Source organism: Rhinopithecus roxellana, chromosome 11 (genome assembly GCF_007565055.1).
Source record: "Rhinopithecus roxellana isolate Shanxi Qingling chromosome 11, ASM756505v1, whole genome shotgun sequence".
Taxonomy (NCBI): domain Eukaryota; kingdom Metazoa; phylum Chordata; class Mammalia; order Primates; family Cercopithecidae; genus Rhinopithecus; species Rhinopithecus roxellana.
Genome location: NC_044559.1, coordinates 6,326,311 through 6,338,901, shown reverse-complemented (window position 1 = coordinate 6,338,901; position 12,591 = coordinate 6,326,311). Strand labels below are relative to the sequence as shown.

Here is a 12,591-nt window from a genome sequence, read left to right as displayed (position 1 = left end):
ATACTTTTGGGAGTGAAGGTTTCCTGAAAACAAAGCTGGAAGCACTCGATTAAGTGGCCCCTTCACCTTGGAAGCAGAAGGTCACATAGAGACCTGAGTTATCTGTAAGACCTTGCCCATCTCTGTTGTTTAATAATATTTAAAATGTTTAATATTTCAATGTTTTATAATATTTCTATCACCTATTATTAAATGCAATGACTTTTAAATGAAAATGCACAGGCCATGGACTGCATCCCTCCATGTCCTCATGGCCCTTAGGATCACTGGACTTTTCTTCTTTAATGTGTCTGCTTCTCCTTCAGTGCTTGAAAAGATAAACATTAGGTATGGAATTAGTTTTACCTTGGCACTATTTGGGGGATTTCTAATTTAGGAACTAGGTAGCTTCTTCTTAAGAAAACAGCCCTTTGTGATTCCTCACAGCTGCTCCTGTCCATCCATCTGCCCACAGAATCCAGCGGTGTCTGTTGCCCACCCCTCAGCCCCAGTCTCAGGAGTGACCCCATGTGGAGAAGCCTGTCCTTGGTGCAGGACAGAAGAACTAGGGCTGGGCATCCTCCCTTTGGTTTCTAAAAGAAGAAGTCTTGATCATGACAGACAGCCCCCTTAGATCAGCTTTACTGAGCTTGAGGCCAACAGTGGGGCTGTTTCCCCCACAAAGTCACTGAAGCCAGGGGACTTTTTCAGAGGTTGGCTGAAAAGCACATGCATCTGAGGGTGGAGGATCAGGTTGATGGCTCGAGGCCTGTAGGATGACTGAGGGCATAGTATGTTCATTGAAGAAAGGTCTCCACAGATCCTGTAAGGGCCAAACTTTGAGAAGCCAAGCTATGGCTCCACCAGGAATGACAGTCCCTTAGCCCTGAGACCTAAGCACAGTGAAGCAACTTATCTAGAGGAGAGGGTGAGCACAGAGATGAGAGTGGCAGCACAGTCAGCTGACAATTAAAAGGGTGTTCATTCCTCCAGGCCATGGGAGCACTTCTCTACACTGATCAATCATGACCCAGTTCTCTCCTAAGACACTTCCAAGAACTTAATATTTTAAAGAACACTGTTAGGTTAACCAAAAATTAGACTTGCTGCTCAGCCTGTCCCTCACACTGTCCCCTGGTTGGTTTCAGGGAACTCTGGATATGCACTGGGTGAGGAGGGCATGGCCCACCTCCAGGCATATCTGAGACCCTCTTAAGGAGAGGAGTTTTTCTCATGACTGTCCCTGCCGATGGCACAGAATTTACTTCATAATCTCAGCATGCCCAGAAACAAGCAGACAGTATTTCTTCACCCCAGAGAATAAGAGCATAGGGAGCAAAGACAAGATTTATTATTAAACAACTTTAATCCAAATGCTGATTATTATTTGCAGTGTCTGAAGGCACAAAATATACCTAAAATGTATGGAATAGTCTAAACAGAGTTATAAATCCAAAGAGCAAAGCATGAAAAAAAGATACATTCTGAGCTGACACAGAAATCTGAGTTGGGAAGATTTTTTTTTCCTAGAGAACTTGCTTGACTATCAATCATTTCCCCTCATGCCAAGGGTAGAAAATTCTAAAAAAAAAATAACATAAACATGGTGAAGAATAACACCATGAGGTGTTAAGGATTTTGTATAAGCAGAATACTTCTCTTGAGGATGCTGCTCTCTCTCTCTCTCTCTCTCTCTCTCTCTCTCTCTCTCTCACACACACACACACACACACACACACACACACACGCACAAACACATCCTCCATCTCCCTCTCTTTCCTCCTTGACACTCATTCTAAGCAGAACCATCCAAGAAGACATCCATGCTATACCCCAGAAGACAGGCCATCTCAGGGGGCAATGGGGAAACAGAGTTGGTGTGAGATAAGGCAGTGAGACCAGAGTTTGATTAAAAAAAAAAAAAAATATATATATATATATATATATATATATATATATGGAAAATTGACCATTCAGGGCAGGGCCCCCAATGTGCTGATGGAAAACAAAGCCTGCTCTTCCTCGGGGTCATGGTAGCCCACCCAGGCTTCTCTGAGCATGTCTGGCTTCAAGCTCCACATGCTCTGATTGGAGAAATGTCAATGGATTGCCTAGGTAGCACGAATATCAGACCATTCTCAGCATCCAGCAATAAATAACATAATTATAAACACTCTCTTCCCCCCAGTGCTTTTAGCTGACTGTGTGATGTGGCCGTTCTTTACTGCTCAATCATGTCACTAGGGACTTTAGGAAAGAAATCAATCCCGGGCTAGTTATCACCCTCAAATACATCTCTCTAGAAACTCCACAAGGCTATAGAAGAAGCAATCAATAGGACTTTGTATTTCTCCACGATCACAGACCCAGGCTCTCAACTCCGTGATTACTGCTGGCTGTGGGAGCTCCACCTCCTTCAGTGACAGATGTGGGCTGTGTATTCCATTCTGACAGGTCTAGAGATCAGAATAACCTTTGTCTTTAGGAGAGGAACTGAAGTGACACAACTCAGATTCTCCCAGTTCCACTCCTAATGGTTCTTTCCCTGATTCTGTAGTTTAGTTGCCTCAGAAAGGGCAACTGAAGGAGGGGGAGCTGTTAGGTAGTCCTAGGCTTACAAAACTGGGTTTCCCCACAGCTGTACCTGCACAGGCATAGGCCTGGAAATCTCAGAGGATATCAGATGCCCTGAGTGGGGAGGGCCCCTGCTCTGGGCTGGATTGCTGCCTGAAGAGGACTCCAGGTCTGGTCTGGAGAGGGTGGTGAAGCTGGAAGGGAGGGTTTGTGCTGGAGCCATCACTGTTTGTTGGACTGCCTGCAGGATTTAGGACCCTGAGATAGGTCTTCACTTTTGGGGCTACGAGCAACTTCCCTGGTGGATGGGAGTTACACTTATGCTTTTTATCTAAGGGGCAACACTTTCATCCTACCTAAACAAACATGGTCTCTTTTCTCTATTTCTCAGCATGCCCCATCACCTGGAGTACTGGTCCACCCACCTGGGTACCTCCCCCAACTCTTTCTAAAAGGATCCGTTTACCTGACACCGCGAAGCTTCTACTCCCTGCATCTATGGCCTCACTTCCTTCTCTCACCCAGGACTATGGGCCGAAACCCAAGGGAACATTCTTCCTCTACCTGGCCTTTTGTTCCACCACCTCACCTGGTCCATGTAACTAACCCCACCTCGCAACTCCTTGCCCCCATGGACCTTCTTCCAGATCAACCCCACCTCTGCCCAGCCTCCCTGAGGAAATGATGGAGTCTGCCCTCCTTCCCCCAATATTCTATCACTTTTTGATTCTTCTAATTTTGAAAAGAAAATAAGAAACAAAGCCAACAGGATGAGATGAGAACAGCTCAGTATCAAAGTCCTCAATTACCTCAATTACAGGTAACTGTCAGCTTCTCTTGGGCCCACGGGGCAGAGGCACACTGCGGCACACACAGCAGTGACCATCTCGTCCCGCATGATCCAGGACAGGACAGAACAGGACAGGACAGGACGGCCCTGAGTCCAGGGCACCTCCTCAGTCCCAGGCTACCCAGAACAGCCGATCACCCTACAGCAACCCAGTGGGCGAGCCCAATGTGGGCTCCAGACTCACTCTTTATCCAGCTGAAGGACTAAAAGGAACGAGGGCCAGGAGCAAAGAAATGGGGCAGCAAGCTATGGGACAAGGCAGCTAGTGGCATGTGGGGCTCCTCGTCTTCCCTTCTCCCCCAGCAGAGAGGGGCTTCTTATCTGGTTGCCCCTTCTGCCCTCAGAAAGGCCCAGGAATGGGGGGGCTCCTTTGGCACTTCAGAATGATCACAAGTAATTTTCCTTTTTATTCATATAGAACAAAATTTACAAAGTCATTCATACAGTTTTTGTGTTTTTTTACTGACTTCGAAAATTGGGAATATTCAAAATACACTTTTACCCCACTCCATTCTGTCATTATTTACATATATGTACAAGAAAAATGAAAGAGTCTCTGTGTATGTGTGTGTGTGCGAGTGTGTGTGGTTTGTGTTGCTGTCTTCTTGTATTAAAAAGCTCTGCTGGTCGGGTGGGTGGGAGGGTGGGCGGGAGGGCAGGCAGCGCGGTCAGATGGAGGTCCCGTGGGAGGTGTCCAGAGCCTCTGGAAGGACGCCTCCAGGCACGGGCTGGAAGGACATGGGGATGGGGGTCTTCACCGGGCTCTGCCGGAACAGTCCCCCGTTGGGCGACCTGTGTTTGCACTGCATGGAGGGCATGGTGGCTGAGCTGCTCAGCGGCAGTGGCAGGGTGCTGCTGGGCCCTGATGAGAGTGTCCGGCTGGTGCCATGGCTGCTCTGCTCCGGCAGAAAGGTGCTGACTGAGAGCTGGGTGTTCTGGTACTCCCGTGTTGGCTCCAAGGTCTGGGTGGGAGCCAGGCCCCCCATCTCCAGGGCCGAGAGCTCAATTGATGCTGGGGAAATCTGCTTGTGAGCAATGTCTTCATCCATGAGGCTGTTCATGCGCCGGTGGACCTGCTCCAAGTTCACTTCTTTGTCCTGGAGGGAAGGCACAGGAAGGTCAAGTGGGGCCCTAACAGTAAGTCAAGGCTGGCTTGCTACAACTCTGGATGTCTGGAGGCACCAGACCTGGTCAGTCTGTTGGGCTGTGGGTGAGTATCCCATTCATGTGGCTCCCACCTCCCCTCAATTATATGGCCAACCCTCAGTCATCTGGGGAAGCCATGGGGTAGACATGATCCCTATGTAACAAAGATGCCATCAACAGGCCTTGGCTGCATCCTGCCTTGCCTCTGTACTCAGTTTAGAGTCACTGCCACACCCAGAACCAACCCTTAGGACAAGATGCTTTGAAGAGTAGGTAGAGACAGGAGAAGAAGTCCCACAGGAATAAAGGAAATGGTCCTTGAGCCCCTAAGGTGCCCCATGAATTTGCCACTTTGAGTTCACGATAATGAAAAGATTTTGTATGATCATCCCCACCTTACACAAAAGGAGGCTCAAGCCCAGGAAGGTTCAATGACTCTTCAGAGTCACAGGCCCATGAGTGTCAGAGGCAGCTTTGAGGCCTGGACCCAGAGAGAAGCTCTGCCTCACCCAGTGACCTCTGTCCTCCCTGTGCAACCTCCTCAGGCAGCCCAAGGAAGGGGACATGTCCCTGTCTGGAAGGGCAAGGCGGCATGGGTTCCTGGATGGAGATTGTGAGGAATGGGACTTCCCCAGAGTCAGCTGACTCTCCTGGTTTCATAAGGTTTCAAGGCTATCTAAGTGGGTGATCTCACACCTGATACTGTCTCACCACAGTGGGTGACATCACAGGAAATTACTTGGTTTGTTCATTTGCTTAAGAAAGAAAACAAAACAGAACAAATATTGTTCCTTTCAAATAACTTGATGATTTGTCTACAATGTTAGAATAATTAAAGACAGACAAACTGCTTGAAAGCTCAAGAAAGACGTCATCTCCTTCCTTAGCTTCCCCACAGTGAGGTGGGCACAGGATCTGGTGCTCAGCAGAGGAGCCATATGAGCTTCCCAGTGAGGTTGAAGCTGCAGGGACTTTGTAAGCAACATGGGTGCTGATGGGCCAGGGAACGTGGTGACCTCTCCCTCACCTCAAACTCCTAGAGAAATACAGTCCCAAAGCTCAGCTCCCAGGCACCCCTACAGGTTGTCTCATGTTGGCATCTTGTATCAGAGAAAGCAACCCATCCCCTGTCCACCTTGCAGAGGAGTTAGAAATATTAAGAAATATAGGAGCCCTGAATATGCTTTCAGAAGGAAACAAAGGAATCACATGAATCTAAGAGCCATACCAGTGACTGCTTTGAGCTTCTGTGGGGATGATGGGAGAGGATTTCCACCCCCAGAAGTTCAGCTGAAAGATGGGCATGAGCCCCGACCAGAGGAGTGCATGAATTACAGGGCTAACCCCCAAGAAAGGTCAACTCAGTGTTCCCCAGGCAAGGAAGTTATGTGCTCTACAGTTCACTCCTTGCTTCAATGTCCCCTGGCATATAGAAGGTGGGACCACTGCTCTCTTCACACCTTTATGAGTTCATGGTTGGCACACAGAGCTTGGCTTCTGATGAGACACCTGCTGTCATTCTCAGAATCCTTCCCAGGACAAGAAAACTGACAACACCCATAAGACAACTTGACAAGTCATGCCAGGGCAGGAGGAAATCAAGAGAGCCAACTGGTTTCAGAGTAGAGGATACTATGGGATGTGGCTCAGTGTCATAGGTGAAAATGACATCAGAAACCACTGGCACAGCTTTATAGGCACAGTCACAACTCCAGTGATCTGAAGCCCACCCACACAAGCAGAGCTCAGTTCATTGGTGCTGGAGACCATCTCTGAGTTAGGGTCACCTCTGCATGGCAAGTGTCATGGGGAAATCGGGGGGACTGGCTGGAGAATGCCAGGCTTCTACTTGGCCCAGCTAAATACTGTTCATGCATTGCTTATGCTGACTCCTTCAAAGGTTTGTAAAATATAGAGCAAACCAAATTCAAGTTATTTTCCTAATTACCTTATACCATGGTGGAGCCAGCTCTGTTCAACTTTGCTCCTTTTTGTGTGTTCTATTTTGTCTGCTTTGTTTTCATTTTTGCATGTAAGACTACTTTAGGAATATTTTATAACTGTTATACAGGGTATTAGCGGCTTAGCGCCACTCAGCATCAATGATCTTTTCCCAAGGAAGTCTATGGTTTATTGCTTTTAGGGAGTTACTATCCCCACTGGATAACAGTTTGACAGGCTATCAAGAGACAGGTTACCTGACAAAGAGACAAGACCATGACCCAAATAAGGACAGTAAGATTGAAGCTGAATCCTGAACAAAGAGACAGAGAGACAGAAAGCAGTGGGTGCTTCATCTGCTGCAGCAGCGGGACTCCGCCAAACTTTCTCTTCCACAGCTGTCCTCCTAGTGTCTGGGTGCTGGGCCTCCAGACAAGCCCTGACTCCTGCCCAGCATCAAGCCTGCATTTCTAGCATTCTTGGGACTGCTATGAGCTCCTGTTAAACTGTGGATAGAGTGTCATCTGCATTAGCGAGACTCAGTGTCACAATCATTTTGGTGAATATTTGTGTCTATAAGGCATGTTCATTTTGAAATGTGTGAATGGCACAAAACAAGTACCAGGGAGTCTGGAAGTTGAAGTAGTTGAGAGAGGAATTCAGATACTTTCAGGGTTTAATAAGATAACCTTCTCTTCTCTTTGCAGCTAGCAAAGCTTGGAGAAGGCTGAACAAGCTGGTCACCCTCACTGGCAGAGACTTTCATTTCCATGGAAGGGAAACTGATGACCTGGGGACCACTGGAAGAACTAGTTAGTAACTAGTCAGCTGCATAATCTTCCCTTTTCCTCCCTTCTAACTTCCCTTCAGGACTTTAAGGACCCCTTTGAAGATGAAAAGAAATAAAGTTTGAGTAGACTCAACTGAAGCAGGAAGCCGGTGGGTATCTTGGTTCCAGGGCTGCTCAACTCTGGATTCTGGCAGTTGATAGAGGGCCTGTCCTTTTTCTCAGTCACTTGAGCACTAGCCCAGGGTGTTCAGGAGATGCTCCCATTTTGTCAGAGTTTGGAGAGAAGGAAAGATTAACTTCCTGTCCAAGAAAGCCACAGGGAGGTAGGGGGTTGGAAGTAAGGGACAAGGTGAAAGAACTGTTTCTACTTAATGCCAGGGAAACAAACATGAGAGCTTCAGGGAAAGACAGACCAGGCAAAATCCTCTGAAGGAAGATGTGAGTGAGGCACTTCTCTGAGCTGGAAGACTTCACCACTGAAGGGTGAGGGAGAGAACGATGGAGCGTGGTGGACTGTCAAGTGGCAGGGCACAGGTGCCAAGATGGAGCAGTAAACACGGCGGTGGGGAGTGGATTGGGTAATACTAGAGCATTTAGAATCAAAACCAGCCCTGAGACTGAATGTGGAGATAGCTAGTTCCCTGCCAGTCTGTTATTTCTAAAGAAAGAGCTTGACTAAGTTTATTTTACCCATATTTTTTTGTTTGCCTCAAATTAAGGATGGATGAAGCAGTCCTAAGGACTGCTAAGCTGTGCTGCGGGAACCAACTCCCAATTGCAGTTATCATTAGCCTTTAAAGTCTTATGTCAGGACATGCAGAAAGTGACTACACCAAATGGACAAACGTTCCAGGGGGGTTTCCTATCCAAATGGTTATTAAGAAATCCATCCTCTTCACATCAGTGTCACCTCATTCTACTCAAATTCCATCATTCCCAATAGCTCCAACACCAGGACAAATCCTGGAAGATGAGGATGCCATCTCAAGCCTCTTATTTTGGTTGTTTAACTGAATAAGAAAATGTGTATAACTGCACCAAATGACTCCTGTGTTTTCTGAAAAACAAATGCAGCCATTTGCTGTGTCTCACAATGTGTCCTTTAAGTTGCCTGCTCCTGCTGCTGTCTGTGGGAGCCAGAGCTGAGGTGAGGAGAACAGACTGCCTGGTTTGGAAAGTCTGGAAGCATGGTCTGCTTGTATCACCTGGGGCCGTAGATTTAGCACTCATAAAGTCATGTCTGGCTGTTCCTTCTGTGTCTCCAGCCAAGGAAAGAGGAGACAAGAGTAATTAGCCTACTCAAGGAAAGAGGCAGGAGTGATTTGAATAATTATCTATCTTTTAGACAAAACGTGCATTCTATTATGTTATGCAAATTCAAATAATGGGCTTTTTTATGTGAACTACATCCGTTTACATCCTCATTATCCCAAGGTTTCAGTGTTCGGCCAGGTAATGACAGCTGTGAAAAGAGACTTGGAAACTTATTGCTACCTTCATTAATTTACTGTAGGTAACTGACCTAGTGAAACATCCCTGAATATGACATAAAATTCACAGACTATATTTACCCGTGAATCCGGCTGAATTCCAGCTCTGTGTTTCTCATCCCATATTAAACTGACGACAGATGCACCAACAGAGGTTACTGGGGAACCTCTCCCAGGCATTATCTTGCAGAGATAAAGTTCTGTAATTAAGCCACTGTTCACCAATGTGGAAATAATACAGTGTATTGGAAAACGGTAATTAACTAAACTATCATCTTTGTAACAGCCTGTTACACGTGGGACTCCTTAGAACAGACTTTGCTTGGAGTCCAACAGCTCTTATTTTAAGTTGGGCAGGAACAAAACTGGGGATGAGGGACTTCCCCCTGACTAAGCTGGCTGTTGGTGGCATTATCCTGTTACCACTGAGACCAACCAGGTGCTAAATTAGACCCAAGGGCTGGGAGAAATGCCACCAACACAATCTCTTCAGTGCTGTTCCCAAGACTTACCCAACCCCAACGGGCCGGGCTAGGGGTCTGAGAGTATTGGCTGGATAAAGACAAAGGAGCTCAATTACGTAAGTGAAATGGTCTCAGGAGATGGTGGTAGTTTTTCAAAGCATCAGGAGAAAGAGTTCTGATCAGTTCAATCACAGATATTTTAGGGAGGGCAATGAGAGCGAACCGACAATGACTTCACATCATGGTGGTAGCAGCAGGTGCACCGAGGAATGAGCTGAGGCTAGGGGTACAGCAGCTTGCTCAAGGCCATGCAGTTCCACAGTAAGTGGAAGGTCAGGACGAGAGCTCACATCTACCAGGTTCCCAAACCTGGGCTCTTTTCTTTTCCTTTTTTTTTTTTTTTTTTTTTTTGTTTGTTTGTTTGTTTGTTTGAGACAGGGTCTCCATCTGTCTCCCAGGCTAGAGTGCAGTGGCCTAATCTCGGCTCACTGCAGCCTTGAACTCCTGGGCTCAAGCAATCCTCTTGTCTCAGTCTCCTGAGTAGCTGGGACTACAGGCACATACCATCTCACCTGGCTAATTAAAAACAAATTGCAGAGACTGAGGTCTAGCTTTTTTTTGCCCAGGCTGGTCTCCAACTCCTGGCTTCAAGCAATTCTCCTGCCTTGGCCTCCCAAAGTGCTGGGATTACAGGCATGCACCATTGTACCCAGCCTAAAACCTGGGCTCTTTTCCATGACATCAATGTGTCAAGAAATTCATCCTCCCCACACCAGTAAGAATTCATTCTACTCAAATTTCATTACCCCAGTAGCTTCTCACCTTGGAATGCTGGTGTAGATCAGAGGTTTTCATCCTTGGCTGGATATCAGAAGCACATGTGGAGATTTTAGAAATTATGGCAGTCCAGATCTCCCTAATATGACCCTTTGGGAAACAGGGCCCAAGCATCTGTATTTCTAAAAAGCCCCAGAATTCATCACCTCTGATATGCCGCCAGAATTGAAAGCCATTGATCCAGCTGCAATGATTATACAACAATTTAACATTAATAACATTTCTTTATGTGAGTCCAGACTAGTTCATTCATTCAATAAACGTGCTTGAGCTCCTACTCCCAGATGAGCTAATGTTCTTGATAAAGCATCTATCTTGGTCCCTGGCACATAGAAAGTGCTCAATACTTCAATTATATTCATCACCCCTTAATGAGAGCTTCCACTGTTCCAGAGAGAAGGCAAATTGACGGGAATCCAGAGGTGAGGAGGCACTGGTGGATCTGAAGCAGAGACAAGCAGGTAAATAGTTACTGGCAATGTAGAGCACACCCAGCAAGGGAGGCAGCTAGTGGTGGCAGCAGGCAGGGGAGGCTTTGCCAAGTGATCTGGTTTTGAGATACACAGTGGTGTATGGTAAGTGTTCCATGGCTTCTCACTGGAGGCCGTGGGCTGAAATATGCACACTCACTATTCTTACTCTCATGCTAAGCCATTTGCTCCTGAGCATAGTTCTCAGGCCAGGCTGTTTCCAGCAGAAGGGAGAGACTGAGGTTCAGATAATGTTAATGTGTAACCAGAAGCCAGGAACCTGGCCCCGGGTAGAGCACCAAGTCACAACCTTCATTCCCAAGTCCTCTGGAAAATGCTGCCTTGGAACCCAATGGGCTCATGGACATACCCAGTGGAAAGGACAGCACCCTGGCCTTTTGACAAGCTTGCACCTGGGAAGCAGCAGGGGTACAGAGGTAGACACATTGTTCACATCCCATCTCTACCCTTCTCACTTCTGATATGGATTTCGTCAAGGATAAGGATGCCTTCCTCAACTACCGAAGAGGGCTAACAAGATTGCTCAGCACAGGAAAGGAGCCCTAAGGTGTCACTTGTCTCCCTCATATTCCTCATTGCCTAGCCCAGAACCTTTTGATGGAGTAGCCCCTTGGCCACCATCAACCAAGCATGACCCTGGGCCAGGTACATCTTTAATTCACTTTACATGCCTTCCCTTGTTGAATCCTCAATGCAACACTGCTGGGTTGGCATAAATGAAGAAGAAAAATGTGCAGAAGGGCAAACTCTTTACATGCAGTTGAAGAAGACATCAAAGGAGTGGAGGCAAGGAAGGGTGTGGAGTGGAGGCAGTGAGGGCCTCTGGGATCTAATCTTTCATAGCAGGTGGGGGCATGCAGACAGATGCTGCCCACAGCCAGAACAGAGGGGCCATCTGCTCCTCTGCCCCCTGCTCCCCCGCCACCCTGGCCTCAGCCAGCTCCTGTGTGCGATGGAAGCCAGGCCAAGGGAGGGCAGGCAAGGCAGAAAGCAAGAATTCCAAACTCCGAGCCCAGTGATGGATGATTCATATCTCACTCCTCATGTCATCTCCCATTTCTGCAGTTCTCATCTTTATTTCATGAATATTTTATTCTCAGAGCAATGGCTCCACATCCCCCATAAATCTAGCGGGTGGCTCTTTACTGCATCCATGGAGCTTAGTGCATTCACCTGCATTGGGTAACTACATAATCGTCTGATTCCTTAGAAAACATATGAGCTCAAATCTACATGAATATTAAGGGGTTGAACGCACATTACCACTCTTCTTCAAGTAGGTGTCTAAACTGTGACGACATCCTAGAGCAAGCCATTAAACACAACTTGGGCTCCACCCAAAGACAGGTTTCTGGCTCTTAAGAAATACAGCCAATGCCTCAAAATGAAACATTGAAAGATCAACCAGACACTCTCACCTAATTGCAAATGCTGCCCCATAAAACACGGGCAACCAGGAGCACAGAGTAGTTCTGGATTAAATACCATCATTATTTTTTGAAGGTTTTAAGAATATGCTTCTAAAAGACTGTTGTTTTGAGCCCTTTCCTGGTTCCTATTCCCTGCATGATAAAGTCAAAACCTCTCGGTCTGGCATTTAAGTTCTTCGGTGCAGGTCCCGTATCCCTCCCCAGCTTCCCCTGCTAGCATCTCCTTCCTCATGTTGACACTTCAGCCCTAAAGCTCCAGGAGGTATGATGACTTTGTTCACCTCCGTGCTGTTCACCTTGCCCAAAATGCAACTTCCTGTCTCATCTTTAGTATCAGGATTTGTATCAATGCTTCAAAGCTCAGTTCTAACAGCTCTGAGCCCCAAGTAGACTTCAATAACCACACCCCTAATCCCTCTGACCCCACCATGCCCTGGCTGGGCTGGATGCCCTCAGCACTTTTGTGATACTTGCTGATCACTGCAGGACAGCCTGCTCAATGAGTGGAGACTGCTGGGCCCAGCTCTCTGCCACATCTGTGCATGAGAAGGTAAGCTCCCTGAAGGCAGGCTTATTAAAGGAAGAAAGGGAGAGAGGGA

General features: G+C 47.1%; 1 protein-coding gene across 1 annotated transcript in view; it reads right to left on the bottom strand.

The window, feature by feature from the left end:
• Positions 1–1,326: 1,326 nt before the first annotated feature.
• GRID1 (glutamate ionotropic receptor delta type subunit 1) overlaps positions 1,327–12,591 on the bottom strand; it is a 791,729-nt gene continuing 780,464 nt past the window's right edge. Inside the window, exon 16 of the mRNA XM_030940876.1 lies at positions 1,327–4,500. Coding sequence (XP_030796736.1) covers positions 4,072–4,500 — 429 coding nt within the window. The 3' untranslated portion in view covers positions 1,327–4,071. The remainder of the gene's footprint in view (positions 4,501–12,591) is intronic.